Source organism: Lithobates pipiens, unplaced genomic scaffold (genome assembly GCF_037356315.1).
Source record: "Lithobates pipiens isolate NorthernLeopardFrog02 unplaced genomic scaffold, aLitPip1_a1.2 Scaffold_18, whole genome shotgun sequence".
Lineage (NCBI taxonomy): Eukaryota > Metazoa > Chordata > Amphibia > Anura > Ranidae > Lithobates > Lithobates pipiens.
In genome coordinates this window covers 78,181,870-78,203,580 of record NW_027507758.1, presented here as the reverse complement: position 1 = coordinate 78,203,580, position 21,711 = coordinate 78,181,870, and the positions used below count along the sequence as shown (strand labels likewise).

General features: G+C 48.3%; 1 protein-coding gene across 1 annotated transcript in view; it reads left to right on the top strand.

Moving 5' to 3' along the window:
• The window catches only part of LOC143987222 (zinc transporter ZIP9-like), a 92,532-nt gene that overhangs the window by 24,541 nt on the left and 46,280 nt on the right, over positions 1–21,711 (top strand). Inside the window, exon 2 of the mRNA XM_077485810.1 lies at positions 12,593–12,698. Within this exon, the coding sequence (XP_077341936.1) occupies positions 12,593–12,698 (106 nt within the window). The remainder of the gene's footprint in view (positions 1–12,592; positions 12,699–21,711) is intronic.

Genomic DNA, 21,711 nt, shown 5'->3' with positions numbered 1-21,711 from the left:
CTGCTTTGCAGAGACACGGGATCCATGTCTTCCCTCCTGACAGAACGGCAATCTACCTTGTTCACATTAGCTGACTGACATTCTGAATATGTAACGAAAGATTGGTGGGTGCTGGCAGACATCGGGTCTGCAGTACCTGCCCATTGGTTCCCGCTGTGAATAATCATAGCATGAGCTCGCCGCCTGTGGCGTGCAGTCAAGCCAACTACCCGGATGTCCAGGATCACGTATGTACATGTGTGATCTTGCACACAGCGGCCCCCCTGTAGCAGTAAAACTGCTATAGGGAGGTTGCCAAGGGGTGAACTTGTATTTACAGGGCCCGATTAACATAGGGTCTATTGGAGCTTCAGCTCCAACCCCCTTACCTTAAGATAGGCCCATTAAAAAAAAAAAATCACAAAAAAAACAACAAACGATTGACTTTGAGGGTCATGGCTCGGCAGGGGTCACATAAAATTTAGGGGGTAGGTAGCTGAAGGTCTACCCCACTGCTGGTCAAAATTTGGGGATCCTATCACCTATGGTCCTGGAGATACGGGGCTCCTTGTGCAGCCTGTCAGACACTACATACGGAGCGGCCAGTTTAAATACAAGCTGGCACACGCTGTGTGCAGCAGACTGAGAGGAAGAGATCACAAAGCCTCTCCTCACTTCTTGTCAGAGGCACTGAGCTCAGTGGGGCAGCTTGGAGCCTGCAGAGTTTGACAATACCGCCTGTCAAACTCGCTCGCAGTAGCAGCATAGTCCAACAATGTAAAACTGCCATTCAGCAATGTAAAAAAAAAGAAATGGGGAAAAAAAAGGAGGCAGCAGTAACATCTCATGAACGCCTGTCAGCTGCTGCTATACGACTGGTTGAAAAGCAATATACCACAGATCACTTTTCAGAGGGCAGTTAGCATTACTGCAAATGTGAAAGAATCTTGAAACGCATCATCCATTTCACACTCCCCACCAACCAGGTCACTCCCCAGCCACTTCCCATATTGGCCACCTCCCTTCAACTTATACCACAGGTGACCATTTCCCCCAACCTGCAGATGACAGACCCTACTCCAAAAGATATCACTCCCAGTTACTCCCCCCACCCGCTGATTGATATGCCTCCATGAACACCTCACACCCCCCTGCTGACAGACCTCTCTCCCCAGCCTGTCCCCACAACCCTCTCACCTGCTGACCTGTGGATGGGGGAATCACTCCCGCAGTGTTATTGTATTCTGACAGTGGGGAGCCTTCCCTACCCACACAATACAATGATCACTGTTGCTAACTATAGCTGGTAGCACTGACTGTTTTGGGAAAAAACTGACAGGCTGGTTGTACTCAAGTCGATTCATAGATTGAGTAGCTAGCCCATACATAGATCGACTATAGCTGGTCTCTGCTTAATTGGCTTAATTTCAATTCACGTATGGCCCGCTTAACCACTATGCAGTCCCTAAATATCCTTCTACAAGCCTTTACATTTTTCCTTCCCAGATTCCTACATCCTCCTCACCTGTACATAGTGCCCACTGTCATACCCTCCACACTCCTCTCCTATACATAGTGCCCACTGTCATACCCTCCACACTCCTCTCCTATACATAGTGCCCACTTTCATACCCTCCACACTCCTCTGCTGTACATAGTGCCTGCTGTCATACCCTCCACACTCCTCTACTATACACAGTGCCCGCTGTCATACCCTCCACACTCCTCTCCTGTACATACTGCCCACTGTTATACTATCCACACTCCTCTCCTGTGCATACTGCTCACTGTCATATCCTCCACACTCCTCTCCTGTGCATACTGCTCACTGTCATATCCTCCACACTCCTCTCCTGTGCAATACTGCTCACTGTCATATCCTCCACACTCCTCTCCTGTACATACTGCTCACTGTGATACCCTCCACACTCCTCTACTATACACAGTGCCTGCTGTCATACACTCCTCTCCTGTACATATTGCCCGCTGTCATACCCTCCACATTCCTCTCCATACTACTGTCATACCCTCCACACGCCTTTCCTGTACATACTGCCAACTATCTTTCTTTCCACACTCCTCCTGTACATACCACCTTCATAATACCTTCCACACTCCTCATTTACATACTGCCCCTATCTTACCCTCCACATTCCTCTCCCTCACCTGCACATACTTCCCACCTTAATACCATCCATATTCCTCCCCTATGCCTCCTTACACACAAAAAAAGTTCTTTAATATTATATTGAATATCCTCAATGTTACCATCTCTAGAATGGTGTATATAATATATATATATATATATATATCCCCTTGCCGCCGAGCGTACGCAGATGTGCGTACTCTGCTTTCGGGGGTTATACCGGGATGATGCCCGCAGCTGCAGGCATCATCCCGGTACTGTTATTTAGAGCCGATGATCAGCTTTCCAGCTATAACAACCGATGCGGTTAAAAGCTGCTCGGCTGTTATACCGGAGGCGCGGGAGGGGACGCCCCGCCGCTCTTACCAGGGCTCCCGTTCAATCGGAAGCCCCGATCCGCTGCTTCTCGTGGCTAGGGACAGACTGGAATGAAGCCATAAGCGGCTTCATTCCAGTCTCCTGATGGTAAACACGGAAACAACGTCATGACATCACTTCCCGTTTACTCGGCTGCTATAATGGCGTCTGTTTAAAAAAAATATATACACTATTCAGAATCGCCGAAAACGGCAATCTGAATACTTTGAAGTGCAAAGGAGGGATTGGAGGTCTTTTAGACCCCCGATCCCTCCATAAAGAGTACCTGTCACCACCTATTACTGTCACAAGGGATGTTTACATTAAAAATTAAAAATTTGGTATCTATTTACTCGGCGTAACCTCATCTTTCAAATTATACAAAATTGGGCTACCTTTACTGTTTCATTTTTTTAAATGCACAAATACCGTGTGACATAAAACATTGCAACAATCGCCATTTTATTCTCTAGATTCTCTGCTAAAAATATATATATCCAGATGACCCGGCCTTTTTCCTCCTACATGTCAACACAATGTCTACTAAACGATACAAAAATTCAGTGGTATGTCACCTGGTGAATGCCGCTAGAGCCTGTATCCCACTTCAGTGGGAAAGCCAGACCCCGCCCTCAGTAGCATCCTGGATACGGAAAGTGGAGGACCTGGTGCTCACCGCGAAACACCCGCAAGAAAAATTCAAAGACTTGGGCACTGTGGCACCAGTTCATCTTTTCGTCGGAGGCTGTCTCCCTTAGAACTCTGTGTTGAGGCCCTTAGTTTGCCAAACGCGAGCATTAGGGCTGTCCTGAATCAACCAGAACCCTTACCCCCCCCCCCCCCCCCCCCCCGGGGGGTTGTAGGTGTGGTTTTTTTTTTTTTTTTTTCCCCCTCTATCTCCCCCCCCCCCCCCCCCCTTGGCCCTCCTTGGAGGTGTGAGACGCCTATGACCTCCCCATATGAACCGCCTCCCAAAGGAGGACCATCCGTTTATGAAGGATTAGACCTCATGTCAGGTTGAGCGGGATCTCCTATAAGACGTCTGTTGATTATATTTGGGATGTATGTGTCGTCTGCCTTTCCTCCCGTGTGTGTGAGGGGGGTAGCATGCTTATTGTTTGTTTATTTATGTATGTTTTCCCTTCCTTCCCCCCGCTCCCCTTCCATTAATGTATTGTTGTGTTAACGCCCATGTTGGGCATCTATAAAATGAATAAAGATTATATTTGAAATAAATAAATATATATATATATATATATATATATATATATATATATATATATATATATATATATATATATATATATATTGTGAGGGGTTAGCTCGGCAGCAGGTGTGTGTGACCCCCTGGATGGGTTCACAACACAAAATCAGGCACAGCAGACAGCGTTGTAAGTGGAAAAAACAAAAGGTGCGGTTTATTCATGCTACATGCAGTAAAAAATATAACAGCCAAAACAAAAGAAAAACATGAAAATAAATCCTGGTCAGCTTGACCTCTAATTACACACTTAGTTTCCCTGTCTAACAACTGAGTGCAGCCTTGTGCTGCACCAGTCCCTGTCTCTGTTGTAGAGGTTTGCCACACAGGCGTTAACTCACCGCACAGAACAGGTGTCACACTCCCCAGTCTATACAACACTAAACTGGTTCCAGGATGGAGCATCTCCCTAAGCATGCTGGGGTTTTTTGTAGAGGTCTTAATGAGCCCACTTACTTCAGCTGGGCTCATTAACTCTTCCCCTCTAGTTGTACAAGTCTGCATAAAGCCTGAATCTAGGGCACACATATTTTCCCATCCTGGATACAACCAGGTGACTTTACCTGCATGCTGCCACATACCTCCCCCCCTCTTGTTTCAACCTTGGGGTTGTAACACAAGCAGTCAGACACGCATGTATCCGAGACAGCATCCACATTCCCCATTTTAACACCAGGGCGATGCTTAACTGTAAAGTTAAATTCCTATAGAGCCAGGAACCACCTATTTACCCTTCTATTGGTCTCCTTGTTCTGAGCCATCCACTTTAAAGGAGCGTGATCAGTCACCAGGTCAAAGTGCCTACCTAGCAGATAGTACCGAAGGGAATCTAGAGCCCACTTCACTGCTAAACATTCCTTCTCAATCGTGGAGTAATTTACCTCATGGGACTTCAACTTCCTGCTGAGGTAAATGACTGGGTGCTCTTCCCCGTTCCAGACCTGGGATAACACTGCTCCTAACCCAACGTCTGATGCATCAGTTTGTACCACGAAGTCCTTAGAGAAGTCTGGTGAGTACAACACTGGCTGGCTACATAAGGCTGTTTTTAAGGACTGAAATGCTTCTTCAGCCTCTGGGGACCATTTAACCATGACCGACTCTTTCCCTTTTGTCAGGTTGGTGAGGGGCACAGCCTGAGAAGCAAAGTGGGGAATGAATCGTCGATAATAGCCAGCGATTCCCAGAAAGGCTCGTACCTCTGTTTCTTGCTGTTGGGACGTGGCCAACTCTGTATGGCCTCAACTTTATTGACTTGGGGTTTTATCACCCCCCTCCCAATAGTGTACCCAAGATATTTGGCCTCCTCCTGTCCAATGGTACACTTCTTTGGATTGGCCGTAAACCCAGCTTCCCGGATAGAGTCTAGGACTGCTTGTACTTTTGGCAAATGTGAGACCCAGTCTGTGCTATGGATAATCACATCATCCAGGTAAGCTGCAGCATATTTCTGATGGGGCCTCAGAATCGTATCCATTTTCCGCTGGAATGTTGCCGGTGCATTCTGTAACCCAAACGGCATTCTCTTATATTGGAATGCCCCATCGGGTTACAAACGCAGTTTTCTCCTTGGCCGACTCGGCCAGGGGAATTTGCCAATACCCTTTGGTGAGATCAAGAATTGTCATATATCGGGCTGTTCCCAGCCAGTCAATCAACTCATCTATACGCGGCATGGGGTAGGTGTCAAATTTTGTAACTTTATTCAATTGTCGAAAATCGTTACAAAACCGCCAGCTCCCATCAGGTTTGGGCACTAGTACGATAGGACTGGACCAGTCACTCTGGGACTCCTCTATCACACCCAATTCCAACATCCTTTGAACCTCCCCACGTATTGCCTCCCGTCGGGCCTCTGGTATTCTATAAGGTTTTAGTTTTACCCTTTCTCCTGGCGGGGTGATAATGTCATGCTCTACGCCAGATGTTTGTCCCGGCAGCTCAGAGAAAATCTCTTTGTTACGAAGTACAAACTCTTTAACCTCCTGTTGTTGGGCTTTCGATAAGGTGTCTGCTATTCCAACCTCAGGAACTAAGCAATCAGGCTGTGCTTGTGACAAAGTCTCTGCGACTAAGGATTCCCTATCCCTCCAGGCTTTCAGCAGATTGACGTGATAGATCTGCTCCGGCTTTCGCCTTCCTGGCTGTCTAACCCTGTAGTTCACCTCACTAATTTTTTCAATTACTTTGTATGGACCTTGCCATTTGGCCAGAAATTTGCTTTCAACCGTAGGGACTAGCACCAAGACCCTATCCCCGGGGAAAAAGTACGGGTCTTGGCCCCACGGTTGTACACTCTCTGCTGTGCTAACTGCGCTTGGGTCAAATGTTCCTTTACGATTGGCATTACCTGTGCAATTCTATCTTGCATCAGGGCGACATGCTCAATCACGCTCCTGTGAGGAGAACTCTCATTTTCCCAAGTTTCCTTGGCGATATCCAGCAGCCCTCTTGGGTGTCTCCCATAGAGCAACTCGAAGGGTGAGAAACCCGTAGAGGATTGGGGTACCTCCCTAATGGCAAACATCAGATAGGGTATTAGACAGTCCCAATTCTTTCCATCTCTATCCACCACCTTCTTTAACATTTTTTTTAGGGTTTTGTTGAATCTTTCAACCAACCCATCTGTTTGGGGGTGACACACAGATGTACGCAATTGTGTCACTTTGTACAACTTGCATAGTTCTTTCATAACCCTGGACATAAAGGGTGTACCTTGGTCCGTGAGCAGTTCCTTACAAATACCCACGCGGCTAAAAACAAGAGATAGCTCTTTGGCTATGGTTTTGGCCGAGGTATTTCGAAGAGGAATTGCTTCCGGATAACGGGTAGCATAGTCCAATATAACCAAAATGTACTGATGCCCCCTAGCAGACTTCATTATCGGACCTACCAAATCCATTGTGATCCTCTCAAAGGGGACCTCAATGATAGGAAGAGGTACCAGCGGGTTTCGGAAATGTGGCATAGGTGTCGACTTCTGACACACAGGGCAGGAGGAACAATAACTTTCTGTTTCCTTCATGACCCCAGGCCAATAGAATCTCTGCAGTACCCTCTCTCTGGTTTTCTCGGTTCCCAGAATGTGCCCATGAGCCAATTCTAACACCAACTTCCTGTAAGGTTTGGGCACCACAAGTTGCTCAATGGTTTCTTCTGCCCTTTGAGCCACTCGATACAGCAGGTCCCTTTCCATAGTGAAGTACGGGTAAGTGCAAGTCTTATCTGGGTTCACTAACTCGCCATCTATTTTCACCACATTTTCCCGTGCCTTTATTAGGGTGGGATCTTTTAACTGTTCTGTGGCAAAATTTTCCCTGTGAACCTCAAGATCTGAAAACTCCACAGATGGCATGTTTTCATCTGAGGATGTTGGCTCCTCCCCAGTTTCTCGAGTTTCCCCCGCCAATACCGACAAGGGAAATTCAGGAGAGTCCTCATCACTCCCAGAGGAATTCTGGTCATCTTCCTGGTCTATAGGGGCACCAGTGGGGGGCTCAGGACAATCCCAGAGTTCCCAGAATTTTGGAAAATCCCTTCCCACAATAGCATCATGTGGTAAGTGAGACACTAACCCCACCTGATGAGAGAGGTTACCTTTGGGGGTCTCAAAAAACACTGAAGTTACAGGATACTCTCGGGTGTCCCCATGCACACAAATAACAGCCACCTTGTTCTTCCCAGAGACCTTTGTAGTAACTAATTCAGCTTTTATCAACGTTACCAGGCTACCTGAATCCAGCAACACATCAACATTTCTACCATTAATACACATTTTACATAAATGTTTTCCCCGAATGGCAGTGCATGCAACTGTCGAAAACAGCGACTGACGTCTCTCCCTTATAAAGTCACTTTGCATAGGCTCATCCACAACTGGGCAATTGGCTGCAATATGTCCCTCTTGCCGGCAGCGGTAGCAAATAATCTTTTTCGCTGCCTCTTGCAGCATGGGCTTCCTGGGCTGCTCCCGCCAGACCTTAGGTAGAACTCCCACCCTCTCACTCTCTCCACCCTCACCCCTTGGAGTCATCTTACCCGCCACTGGGGATGATCTGGTCTTAGGGTAGAAAGTCCGTGAGTCCCTGGAAGAGGTGGTCAGGTTCTCTGTAGCCAAGTACCTCTCAACCAGATCCACAAGTTTATCTGCATTTTCTGGGTCTCCATGGCTTACCCATTTTTGGATGGCAGTAGGAAGAGCTCTCAGGAAACAATCCATGACAACACGTTCCACAATGTTTGGTGCGGTCAGTCTCTGGCTGCAGCCACTTCCTGCTCAGGTGAATGAGATCATACATTTGAGACCTGGGAGGTTTTCCAACCTGAAAAGTCCAATTATGCACACGCTGAGCCCGGACGGCCAGGGTGACACCCAGCCGTGCCAATATTTCTGTTTTTAGTACCACATAGTCTTTTGCTTGGTCAGGCTCTAGGTCATAATAAGCTTTCTGCGATTCCCCAGTTAAGAGGGGCCACCAGTCCAGCCCATTGCTCCTTAGGCCACTTTTCCCTTTCAGCAGTCCTTTCAAATGTGGTCAAAAACACCTCCGGATCATCCTCTCCAGTCATTTTTGTCAGTAAACGGCTCACACCAAAGGATGCGGTATTATTGTAACCACTTGCTTCATTGGTCTGCGGACGTTGCTGTATCAATGTCTCTATTTTCTGTTGAAAACTCTGCTCTTGCTTCTGCAACAGGTCTATGAAGCGGGCTTCAGATTGCTGCTGGGCTTGTTGCTGAGCTTCCAGGCTCTGCTGCAAAGTTGCATTTGTCTGCTGCTGGGCTTGTTGCTGAGCTTCCAGACTCTGCTGGTGAGCCTTCTGCTGAGCTTCCAGACTCTGCTGCAAAGTTGCATTTGTCTGCTGCTGGGCTGCAAGGCTCCTTTGTAAACCCGCATTTGTTTGCTGCTGATTTGCATTTGCTAGAGCCAGCTGTCTCAGTATCTCCTCCATGCTGGCCTTAAAAAAAAAAATAGAAAAAAAACTGCCAAAATTCTCCACCAACTGTGAGGGGTTAGCTCGGCAGCAGGTGTGTGTGACCCCCTGGATGGGTTCACAACACAAAATCAGGCACAGCAGACAGCGTTGTAAGTGGAAAAAACAAAAGGTGCGGTTTATTCATGCTACATGCAGTAAAAAATATAACAGCCAAAACAAAAGAAAAACATGAAAATAAATCCTGGTCAGCTTGACCTCTAATTACACACTTAGTTTCCCTGTCTAACAACTGAGTGCAGCCTTGTGCTGCACCAGTCCCTGTCTCTGTTGTAGAGGTTTGCCACACAGGCGTTAACTCACCGCACAGAACAGGTGTCACACTCCCCAGTCTATACAACACTAAACTGGTTCCAGGATGGAGCATCTCCCTAAGCATGCTGGTTTTTTTTTGCAGAGGTCTTAATGAGCCCACTTACTTTAGCTGGGCTCATTAACTCTTCCCCTCTAGTTGTACAAGTCTGCATAAAGCCTGAATCTAGGGCACACATATTTCCCATCCTGGATACAACCAGGTGACTTTACCTGCGTGCTGCCACAATATATATATATATATATATATATATATATATATATATATATATATATATATATATATATATATATATATATATAAAATGTATATGTGTGTGTGTTTGGGGGTTCTAAGTAATTTTCTAGCAAAAAATACGGATTTTAACTTGTAAACACCAAGTGTCAAAAATAGGCTTAGTTATGAAAGGGATATATAGTGCCGTGCTACTATATACTTATATATATTATAAATTATTATTTTTTTACTGTTTTTTCACATTGTGGGAAGTGCAAGCAGGTGCTTTTAGTTTTTCACGGTAGTTTAAGGATTTGCCGGCTCACAAGGTTTTACCCATTGTTGTTCAGCTCTAGAATGGGCAAACGTTTGTTCCCTCTTCACTCTGGGTTCTATACCATCGGTCACTTGCCTTGGCCGGGCTGTGTTGCTGTCTCTCTCTCTCTTTATTTTTTATATATAAAAAGCCCCACCATAATCCTCTGCACCAGGCCCATGATGTTCTTAATCCAGTCCTGGGTATTTAATTGCACTCATCGATCAGATATAACAAAACACTTTCGGTGATATATTTAATAGATCAAAAGGCTGCAAATAGAATAAATTCATGGTTATGGTAACATACACTTTAAAGTAGAATAAAAGCAACAAAAGGGGTTTTAACCCTCCCACACGCCAGCGTTAAGCAAAAAATTTTGCTAGACCTAAAGCAGGAAATTGGGCAGCCTGTCAATTCTTAATTGCCACTGCAGTGATGACGTCTTTAAAATCTCATTTCAATTAATGAATGTGACGCTAAGGCTAACTGTTGCACATAGACTTGAAAAGACATGATAAAATTACCCAGAATTGAATCTCTTTGAAATTCATCAAAGTCTGCTTTCTGATGAGCTATAAATGGTCATTGAGATGGCTGCTAAAGAGAATGATCTAAGCGTGTAGAATATAAAAGAAGTTCTTGTAGAACAAAGATCAGACCGATTCATAAATATGCAGCGATGTTCTCTGCCTTTTGAGGTCTGAGACTTGACTGGCATTTGCAATGGGGGACTTTGAAAATTGTGTGCCCCTCTGTCACCTTCATTCCACTCTGGTTCTCTTTTATATGTTTAAGAAGGAACAGAATAGGGAAATTCTGTTACATCGTGGGAGATGCACTTTTCAGCTATGAGCTGAGCAAAAAGAGCGACCATACGTTTTTGCATTGGGCATTGCTGCTAGAGAGGTTTAATGAGGCTTTAGCAGTGGATTTGGGAGGTAAAAGGTGGTATCAGTGGGAGAGAGGCACTTTTTTTGGTTGCCTGCTCTACAGAGGAAATCTTTTCTTTATAGCACAGGATTACTTTAATCTCTTGAGAATTTTAAACTCGGAAGATGTGCCATTAAAAAAACCTCATCAAAGACTCTAGGACGGGGATATGCAATGAGCGGACCTCCAACTGTGGCAGAACTACAAGTCCCATGAGACATAGCAAGATTCTGACAGCCAAAAGCATGACACCTAGAGGCAGAGGCATGATGGGACTTGCAACAGCTAGAGGTCCGCTAATTGCATATCCCTGCTCTAGGAGGTATCTTCTAGGTTCAGCTACTCTCTCCTGTGGTTGCTCTCCTGCAATCAATATGACAGCTAGGAATGTTATATGGTATATGTTGCAGAAGCAGCCATTCCTGTGTATGACACGTGCAGATGATCTGCACGTGTCGTTGAGTAATACAGCGTTGCAGTTTTTAGTACATCAATATGTAGATCAAAGGTGTGATGTTTGAACTGTATTTGACATTGGTTAACCTTTTCAAGTAAAAATTTTTTTTTAGCTAAAATCTATTCTGTAACCATTTTTTAATACTTGAATAACACTGAAATTTATTTCCTTCATCAACTAAGCAACATATGCCAAACACAAGGCCTGCAGGCCGAATTTAGCCTTTCAGGCCTTGTCTTGTGACCCTTGCACCCAGTTTTGCAGCCGGAACGTAGTGGAACTCCATTTTGCCACCTCTGACTCTCACCCTCCTCTCCTAATGCCCACTGCCACTTCTGTGTTTACAAGGGACAGCTTTGCTGTCAGCGGCTTCCCGATCTAGCAGATTCCTGCATGCACTCACGGTGGGGACAGATCTCCAGAATCTGTGGGAGAGCGATCTCTCCCTGCAAGGTGAGGCAGAGCCGCCTACCAAGGGAGGTTCTAGAGCTTGACCAGGTAGGAGAGAAAGATGTGAGGAAGCTTTGGGGAGTTGGGGTTGCCCACTCTGTACACAGCACACTCCTGAACTCTGCACTCTCTACGTAGCGCACCCCTTGAACCTGCATTCTGTATATATCGTAACCATGAACTCTGCACTTTGTATGTAGCACACCCCTAAACCTTGCACTCTGTACATAGCGCACCCCTGAACTCTGCACCCTGTCTGTAGCGCACCCAAAATACAGCCGGCCCTTTGGCAACCATACTGCTGATGCAGACCTTGATAAAAAAAAAAATGGAGTTTGACACTCATGCCCTAGGCGGTCACATGATCTTAAGCCGCGCACAGTGTCATAACCCTCTTAAAGGGTCGGGAGGCGCCGGCGCAAAGAGGATACATTTTAACTGTTGTGTGTTTTTGTTTTATTTTGCTTTTTATCTCTCGGGGGGGTTCCAATGGTGAAATCACAAATCTGCACACATGCTGTAGCCATTATAAGGGGTTCCTACCATCTCTGCTGGATTTTTATTTTTTTTATATAATGGTCGAAACCAACAAGAGAAGTGGAAAGAGACACTAAAGGTGGGAGGGAACACCTGAAACTTCCAGAAGGAGAGGAACCAAGTGCAGAATTATGGTAGGGGGGTCTTACTGTTGTAGTATCCAAGACCCCTTTAGGAACCCAGAGCTAAAATAACACTTTTGGATGAAGTGACCCTTTGCTTTAGGAATAGACTTTGGTCCCCCAGGGGACATAGGCCAGGAGGTAAAGCATTTGCTGTTACACCATTGTTTACTTGGACCTGTTTGTTTTGGCAGTTTGGCTGCCCATAGTTGGATCAAAACTCAGCCAGGTCAGAAGGAACAGACTAAATCTCGATCCATGTGTAGCTGATGCAGGATGGAAATGTTTTCTTGAATAAACATTAAATGTATTTTTTGTTTGGGAAATTCCATTCGCTCCAACTTCAAGTGTTAAAGGCAAATGTTTTTAACAGTACTTTTGAATGATATTTGGCAAGTCGTTAAATGTACCGATGAGAATTTTCAAAGGAATGTCTGAAAATCTACTAGTGTATCGCCAGCTTCAGTTGGCCACCCAGCTAATGCATTTTCTTTCTTTTTCTTTTTTCAGCAAAAGCTGCAATTTATAAGTGTTCTGGGTGCCGGTTTGCTTTGTGGAACAGCGCTGGCTATAATTATACCAGAAGGGATTGAGCTGCTGGATGGATCTTCTAAAGGTTAGTGGAATCCCTGTTACTGCTTTGTTGTCCCCACACAAAGTGTCTTGGCTGGAACGAGCCACTCATTGCTCTTGATGTCACAGCCAGAACAAGCCTTGTCTGTTCTCCAGAACATTCAGAGCTCAAGGGCTTTATTTATAACAAACAGTTTACAGAGTGTAGTAACCCATAGCAACCAGTCAGCAGCTATTGTTCAGACTGCTGCGCACTGATGAGGGGCTCAATCCTTTTGTCGATTGCTTAAAGCTGAACTGCATAAAAACACACACACACACACAGCACAGAGTTTGCAGGTTTCCTACGGGTACCTTGGTCTCCCACACTCCAAAGACATGCTGGTAGGCTAATTGGCTCCTGTCTAAATTGGCCCTAGTATGTGTATGTATGAATGTGTGTTAAGCCTCGCTTTTATGAAGGACTCGTACAGTGTGCTAAATTTAACTATTAATAGAGGGGCTGGCAGTGATTTGTATATATGGGTTCACAAACCCTTTAACTGCTTCCCGACCGCCTCACCCAGATATACTGCGGCAGAAGGGCACGTGCAGGCAGATTAACTCTGTGATTGGGAGCGCTGATCAGTGTCGTGTCACACACAGCCCCCCCCCCCCAGTTAGAATCACTCCCTAGGACACACTTAACCCCTACAGCGCCACCTAGTGTTTAACCCCTTCACTGCCAGTCAAAGCTCTATTTGTGGGGGGAAAAATTACGGCAATTTTGTTTGGGAGCCACGTTGCACGACCGCGCAATTGTTAAAATAGCAGTGCAGAATCGCAAAAAAACGCTACTATATATATAGTACTGTTTTTACCGTTATGAAAAGTAAAAAGTCCTAAATTTGGGGTTGTCACCACCAGAACAGAAATATAGGGTTAGCCTTTCAATGGAGACACTAGTTCTGATGTGACCCCCCCCCCCCCTCCCCCCAGAATTCCCACACTCTGGAAGTGCCCCTGAGGCGGAGCAGTATTCCTCGAAGGAAGCTAGGGGCTCATCAAACTGCTGTGTGGACGGTAGGGAGTGGAGTAAGTGTCTTAAGTTGAATGGCAGTCCAAAAGGACAGCTTAAAGGGGCCTACCTATCTGCTCAGTGTCTCTATTGAAGGCCAAGCTTTACCCAACCGGAAATGGCATGCCTGCGTGCGATTCATTTTAGTCATGGCATTTGCAACTTGGGGGTCATTCTTGGGTGAGAACTGCGGGTTCCCTCTAATGGGGTACAGCGGGAGTTGTGTGCGGACAGCACCCTTTAGGAACAAGCCTGTGATCCTACCCGAAGTGTTGTGCCTATGGGAGGGTGCTTCTTTATGGTAGTGGGAAGGTGTGCATAGCACCAGACTGCCCCTTGAAGGGGCACTTGCATAGCACCAGACTGCCCCTTGAAGGGGCACTTGCATTTGGGCTTGCTCTAGCTGCATCCACCGCTTCTGATCTTGGTGTCTGCACCAGTCTATAATTCTACCAAGGTGCACAGCTTGGTAATACTTCTTCACATCTGGAACGGCTAAGCCTCTGTTAGTTTTAGGTAGGGAGAGCAGGGCACGTGCTAGTCTCGGCTTTTTGTTCGCCCAGATAAAGCCTGTGAACTGACTATGTATTTGCTTGAAGAACGCTGTAGGAATCGACACTGGGAGTGCTTGCAATAAATATAGAAATTTGGGCAGGATGCACATCTTAATAAGATTACATCGGCCAAACCAGGAGTGGAGGCCTCTATTCCATGACTCTAATAGGGCTTGGGAGGGAAGTTAAGTACAAAAGTCTGGTTTAAGTTTGCCTGAACGGAGGTCCCCAAGTATGTCAGGGCTGTGGTTGACCACTTGAAGTTGAAACTGGTTTGAAGTGTCGGCATGGTTCCCTGTGGAAGCGCTACCCCCGCGGCCTCTGATTTAGTATAGTTAATTTTAAGATTGGATACCCGTCCGTATTCCTCAAACTCCCGTAGTAGGTTCGGCAGAGACACGGCCGGGTTGGAGAGAGAAAACAACATGTCGTCCGCGTATGTGGAGACCTTGTATTGAGCGTCTCCAGCTACTAGGCCTTGGATGTCTGGATTATTCCTAATTCTACATAGAAAAGGCTCTAGAGAAAGGGCAAAGAGTATGGGGGATAATGGGCAGCCCTGTCTGGTTCCATTTTTAATTAGGAGGGGTTGAGATAGGATCCCGTTCACTTTAACCTGCGCCGTAAGGGGTAGTGTATATTTGGGAGATCCACCTGATCATTTTTTCACCCAACCCGACATATCTGAGTACAGCAAAGAGGTATTCCCAATTGACCCTATCGAAGGCTTTTTCTGCGTCCGTGTTTAGAAAAACCGAGGGTGTGTGGGTTTGATTCGCGATATGGATGAGGTTCAGTGCTTTAATCGTGCTATCTCTAGCTTCCCTTGTCGGGATAAAGCCCACCTGATCTAGATGAACTAAGGCCTGTAGGTGCCTGGCCAATCGAGTTGCTAAGACTTTAGTAAACAGTTTAAGATTCGTGTTTAACAATGAGATCGGTCTATAGCTACTACAGGCTAGGGGGTCTTTGCCTTCTTTAGGTATGACCGTAATGTGTGCCTGCAAGGAATTGTCAGCGAAGGAGGCCATGTTCCCTATGTCATTGAAGAAGGACACCATGTGAGGGCCGAGGGATGGAAGCAACGCCTTATAGTAAAGAAGGGTGAAGCCATCCAGCCCGGCGCCTTCCCAGGTTTAGCCGAGTTGACCGCCAGTGCCAATTCTTTTGGGGTAATCGGGGCCTCTAAATCATTTATGTTGTCCGGGGATAGTGTCGGGATCTGGCTGTCGGTAAGATAGGCCTCCACCATAGGCCGGGTGCTCTGTGGGTTTGGGAGGTTGTAAAGGGATGTATAATAATCCTTAAATGCTCCCGCTATGTGGCATGGGAGGCTGACTTTGTCATTCGCTGCAGTCTTAATGTGGGGAACAAAAGCCTGCATTTTAAGATCTTTGACTGCCCGTGCCAAAATACGCCCGCATTTATTTCCTGATTCATAGGCTACTAGCCGGCATTTTTGCAGCGCCGCTTTAGCTCTATAGCCTAGGAGGTCATTAATCTGACTTCGGAGAGAGGAGAGCTCAGCCTCCCTCATTAGGCCAGGGGAAGTTTTGTGCTGCGACTCTAGCACCTGAAGATTGGACAGAAGTGAATCTAGTTGCTGCCTGGTTTCCCGTTTTTATGCGCGAGCCATGTTTTATGAGGATCCCCTGGACTACTGTCTTGTGGGCTTCCCACACCACCCCCGGTGGGGAGTCGGCTGTCATGTTGTTCTGAAAGTAGAAGGATAACTCTCTAGTCACTTCCTCCAGTATCTCCGGCCTCTGTAGGAGGCTTTTGTTAAGATGCCAAAAACGCGTCTTCCCGGTTAAGTTCATGGATATTGCGTAAGTTAAAGTGATAGGAGCGTGGTCTCACCATGTCCTCTGGCCTATAGTGGAATCCCGAACCACATGCAACTGACTTTGGGGTATGAGAAATAGTCTATTTTGGTATATAATTTGTGGGGAGGGGAGTAGAATGTGTAGTCTCGTTCGTCTGGGTGTTGAAGGCGCCATATATCCATTAACGGTGTCTCGTGTAGGCATTTGGTAATCCGTTTACGGGCACTTACTGACATGGAGGAGGATCCTGACGAGGTGTTGACGGTAGGGGCCAGAGGAGTGTTCCAGTCTCCCCCCCAGAATCAGCTGGCCTTCCTGAAAGTTAGCCAGCCGAGCCATGGTACGTGTTACGTCGCTTCTCAGAGGTATTGAGACCTTTTGTGTTTAAGGAGTATACGTGCAGGGTGTCCTTTCTCAACCAGAGGGGAAGAAAAAAAAGGGGGGGAGAAAAGGGAAAAAACTATTACAAGCTAGAACCTTGCTCTTGCACGTCTCCGCCAAAAGCGTTCAGATGCGTGCTGGCCTATGTGGGGAAGTGACTGGGAACGGCTGAGGGGTTAGCACCCGCATGTTCCCCCCTCCTCACAGCCCCTCCATTCCCGGTCAGGCCGACAGAGAAGGGCAAGGGCGAAGAGGCAATGGGGATCACCTGATACATCCCCTGGAGTCCGTGTCCGTTTCGCCTGACAATAGAGACCCTCATCACAACAGTTCCGCCCTGGGCATCCACTTAGGTCCAAACCGGGTGCACAATTCACTAGGGGTGTGTATATGACCCTACTGCACTCGGCCGCCCCCTACTCTAGATAGGGTCTCCTGTCCGGGGAGCGCGGGGGGGGGGGGTTCCCCTCATCCTCTCTCGGACGAGGAAGCCACTTCCCAGCATTCCCATAAAGGGTGCAGGGTCTGATGGGCCCATCCCGACTGCAGACTCGTCACCTGAAGGGGCGCCCTATAAAGTGTTGACCCAACTCTAGCAGGTAGACCCTGAGTTCTGGAAAACAGTTTTCAGTTTCAAGGCAGAAGGACGGCATCGTCTGTATTCTTCAAGCAGTTGAGAAAACAAAAAAAGGCATAATAACAATAGAACAAATTACAAGAACATATGAGGTGATAAAAGGCTGACCATACAGATTAATATACCGTGGGGGGAGATCTCAACCCTCCCCCCCGACCCCTGGCGGCCAGGCAAAACGCCGCCCGGGCTGAAAGGGGGTGTTGGGGGGCAGAGACATCCCCCCTATCTGGCACCCTGGAGGGGTGGCCCATCCCCCACAACGGTGGGCGCGGGAAAGCTCTTTCCCCCTACCAATGTTGTGAGCACTGCCCCTCGGGTATCCCCACCCCACATGAAGTGAACCCCAATGCCCCAGAGAATTTGCACGTATACAGCAACTCACGTGTCCCATCTCCCCTCCCCACCAACATCCAACACAGCAGGTTAGGTAGAGCTGTAGGTATGGGGGGGAGGCACTACAAGTTCAAGATCTTCTGTGGCAGGATTAAAAGGAAAAAGAGGGGGGCTTGGGGGCCCAGAGGGGCTCCCAAGGAGGTACTGTTGATGGCCCCCACTGCCAAGTCTCTCCCACCGGCGCCCATAGTCACCCATATGTGGGGAGCGTCGCCCACCAAGAGGCCCACATCTCATCCCGGGCACACAGGAGGTTCGGGGGAGGGTGGCTGCGTCAGAGGGGCATAAAATAGATAGGGGGTTCTGTCTTCCGCGTGAGGGGTGAACCCCTCATAACTCACGTGTCCCCTCCGGCGTGGGCGCTCGGGATCTCTGGCGTTGCCTCTGGGGTCTCGGCTGGTCCGTTCTCCTCCCCCCGATGATGGGAGGAACATCAACCAGTTCTGAACCCTGAACGGTTCCACCTCCAGGAACGTGAAGAGGGCAGGCAAATCCCCCGGGGTTCGGAGATTAAACGAACATTAATCCTTCCTGAAGGTCACAGAGAGTGGATATCCCCATCGATGGGTGACTCCCCTGCGGCGGGCAGCTTCCAGCACCGGGCGGAGCATGGCCCTTCTCTGTAGGGTAGCTCTAGGGACATCCGGTAGGAGCTTGATGGAGGCCCTGTCATAGTCCACGTCTCCCGCCTCCCACGCCCTGCGGAGGACTGACTCCTTGTGAGAATAGCGATGTAGGCGGCAGATGACGTCCCACGATCTGTTAGGGTCCTGCGAACGGTGGATCCGGTCAAACTCCAAGGCTTGTGGGAGCGGGTCTCCTGGGAGCAGGCGGAAGATTGCATTGGCTGTGGCAGACAGATCTTCCGGTCCAGTCGCCTCTGGAAGGCCTCGCAGGCGGAGGTTATTCCGCCTGCTTCTGTCCTCCATTTCCTCCTGGTGGAGTTGGAGTAGGCTAGCCACATCGATGTGGGCATCCTGGAGTCTCTCCAGCGTTGCAACCCTCCACTCCAGGTCTGCCGCCGAGTTCTCTCTCTGCGTTAGGCGCTCTGAGACGGAGGTCAGCTCTGCCCGCACCTCCTGCAGGTCCCTACGGTGCTGTGCCTCTAGGCGGTCTATAAGGGATTCGATGTCTGCCTTCGTAGGCAGAGCCTTCAGGAGCGCCTAGAGCTCGGTATTTCCACCAGAGTCCAGCAGCGGGGCCCCAGCGCTCGACTGCAGGTCAGGAGGGATATCTAGCAGCGAGTACGATCCCACCGAGGCAGCCGATGAGGACGATCCGCCCCCCTCGAGTTGCACTTCCCTCTCCACATGCGTCCGCCATCTTAGAGGCAGCGGGGGGGGGGGCTGGGGATGTGCAAAGAATTGTGAGATCGGTCCTGCAGTGCCCCTGGTTTAGTCTGCCTGGACTTCCCTCGTGCCTTCTTCCTCTTTGTGGACATGCCTTGAGCAAAAAAAATGGATGTGAGATCACAGTTTGGCTCCGTTTGTCAGGAGAAGGCCGGGAGCTCGTAAAGCAAATGTCCTCACCAGCCATGTCCAGGCCACGCCCCCAAAATGGTAGGTTTTAATTGATAAAAACCAACATACATGAATAAAAGTGATCATAGTTCAAATAAAAGCAATATGTGGAATATTAGGGCCAGGTACACCATTCCCCATATTGCTTTGGCGGAAGTTCCCGTTCCATTGCTACAGCACCCTGTCAATCAGACATGTTTGTGTCATTTGCTGCCTGCAAATAACGCTAGAATTTGTCAGTAGGTGGTTCGCAAGGACTCCTGGGATACATGACGCCGCTACCCCAGAAGCCCTTGTGATTTACCTAGTGACATAATCGTGAAATGTCATTTGAAAAATTTTTTTTTTAAGCAGTGTTAATTTAGTCGACTGAAATACGATTAAAACAACTGAGATGACTAAAACTAAAAATGCCATTTTAGTCAAAAGACTAAAACTAAATTGAAATTTGACTTCAAAATTAACATTGAGGTATGAACATGCACTACAGACCAATGTCATAATAAATAACATTAGATATTCACCAACCGAAACAGCTCCTCTCTTAGCCATTGGGTTGTTATGCCCTATTACTAGGAGATGCTAGGCATTAGTTGTAACACAACACTCAGAACTCTTAGTTCCGCCCAGGGGGCAGTCCCTTGGGTCCAGTCCAGTGCTTTTTTATGCAGAAGCTTGGCTTTTTGCACAAGATTAATTATCCTGTGATCTACTATCAACAGGCTTCTGGGTGACAGGCTGGATACCCTTATCCTTGTAGTCTCCCTAGTCGTCATTGAGCGTGTGCAGACCAGAGCTCCACACTGGGTTGGCCACGAAGAAACCTCAGCTCCAGAGGTGGTCGTGAGCTTTTATGCTCTGCGGCAGACATATGACCGGGCTACTGATGTCTGCATCACATCACTGATGTGTGCCGAGGCCAGCAGCCACCCTGTACTGATCAGTGAGTGGGTCTGTAATGTAATGTCTCCCAGCTCTTCAAGACTGGTAAGTACAGCTCTCCCTGCCTCGGCGGGGCTGAGCAGCTGGGCATTCCCTGGGAGGTCGATTCGGGCATCCCTCACCTCCCTCTCTTCTATCCCCTGTCCCCATCTCCCCCCCCCCCCCCCCCGGGGGGGATGCTGCATGTGGCCGCTGAGCAGTGTGTGTGTGTGCCTATACAGGGGCTTTCTGGAGGGTTCTCACCTGGGTTGGGGGACTGTAATGCCTAACGGTGTCCTGGGTCCTGTGCTTCATGACCATGGAAGGTGCCTGTGAGGTTTTTCTGATGTCATATATGGCGCTGTGTTCACTGCCGTCGTTTTTCTTCTGTACCTCATGGAGCTGCTGGAGGCCATTTTAGGTGTGCGCGAGGGCAGCATGCCTTCCTGGCCATTTCCTAGTGATCTCCTATTCAGGACACTGGCGGCCATTTTCTGGAAGCCTGAACACGTTTTTCAGTGTTTTCTAGCAGCAGCATGTAGTCATGTGCTCTCACAGCCATTTTTCCTGTGTTTTATGTCTTTGTACTGGACTCAGGATGGCCATTTTATTGAAGCCTGAGCACAATTTAGAGCAGTTTGGCGCTAATTACAGCGGCTGCCACCGTCACAGCTTTTATTTCCTCTGCACCTGGGAGCCCACAGGGACTACAGGCATTGCTTGTGGGACAGCGCAGAACTCCTCAGGGTGGTGAGTCCAGCGGGAAAGAGCCCCTCAGCCAGCGACAGCAAGGAGGTTGGGACTGTCACTGTCCTAAGTCCCCTTCAGGTGGCAGACAGGGTAGGGTCAGCATGGCTTCAGAAATTGGTGTTTTTTCCCCCAAAATACAGGAAATTGCAACCGGGTCACCTGCAGACTATGCAGTGCCCATGGACACCCTGACGGCAGTCCTCAGTTTGTTGCCAAGATGGAGGCGGTGTGTGGGAAGAATGGTGAGCTAAAGCGGCCCCAGCCCCCCCCCCCCCCCCCTCTGGGGAGAGCACTGACGCAGACTCGGGACCTGCTAAGGCTGGTGACCCCTGCACTGTCTTGTCAGACGACGCTGACCAGGACCGTTCGGACAGTGAGGGAGAGTCTCCATCCTGGTGCGGGCGCGACAAAGCGCTTGTTGGAGCACTTATCACAGCTGTGCGTGATACCCTGAAGATTCGTGAGCCAGCAGATCCCTCTGCTGATGTACCGGTCCCTTTTGGGTCCCGCAAGCCAGCATGTTCACCTAAGGTGTTCCCGTATCTGACTTGCAAGGAATGGGGTCGCTAGCAACAGACCTTTTCGGTCCCCAAATACATGGCGGTGCGTTACCCTTTTGAGGAGAGCCTTCTCAAAAAATGGTCGGCTCCTCTGGTTGTGGACCCCCCAGTATCCAGGTTAAATAAAGTAACCACGATCCCAGTTGAGGGGACTCCTGCATTCAAGGATCCCACAGACAGGAAGGCCGAGGCAGTGGCTCGTTCCTTGTTTGCGGTTGTGGGGTCAGCCGTGTGACCAGTACTGGCATCCGCACTTGTGTCGCAGACACTGACTGAGTGGGCAAAACATTTGCACCACGAATTGGGGGAGCAACAGGCTTCTCCTGTCTGCGTGGAACTAGCAGACCAACTAGTGCAAGGCCTTAAGTACGTCTGTGACGCGGCCCTGGATACTCTTCCCTCTGTTATCCAGGGCTTCAGTGTCTGCTGTGGTGCTGAGGCGCCTGATTTGGCTAAA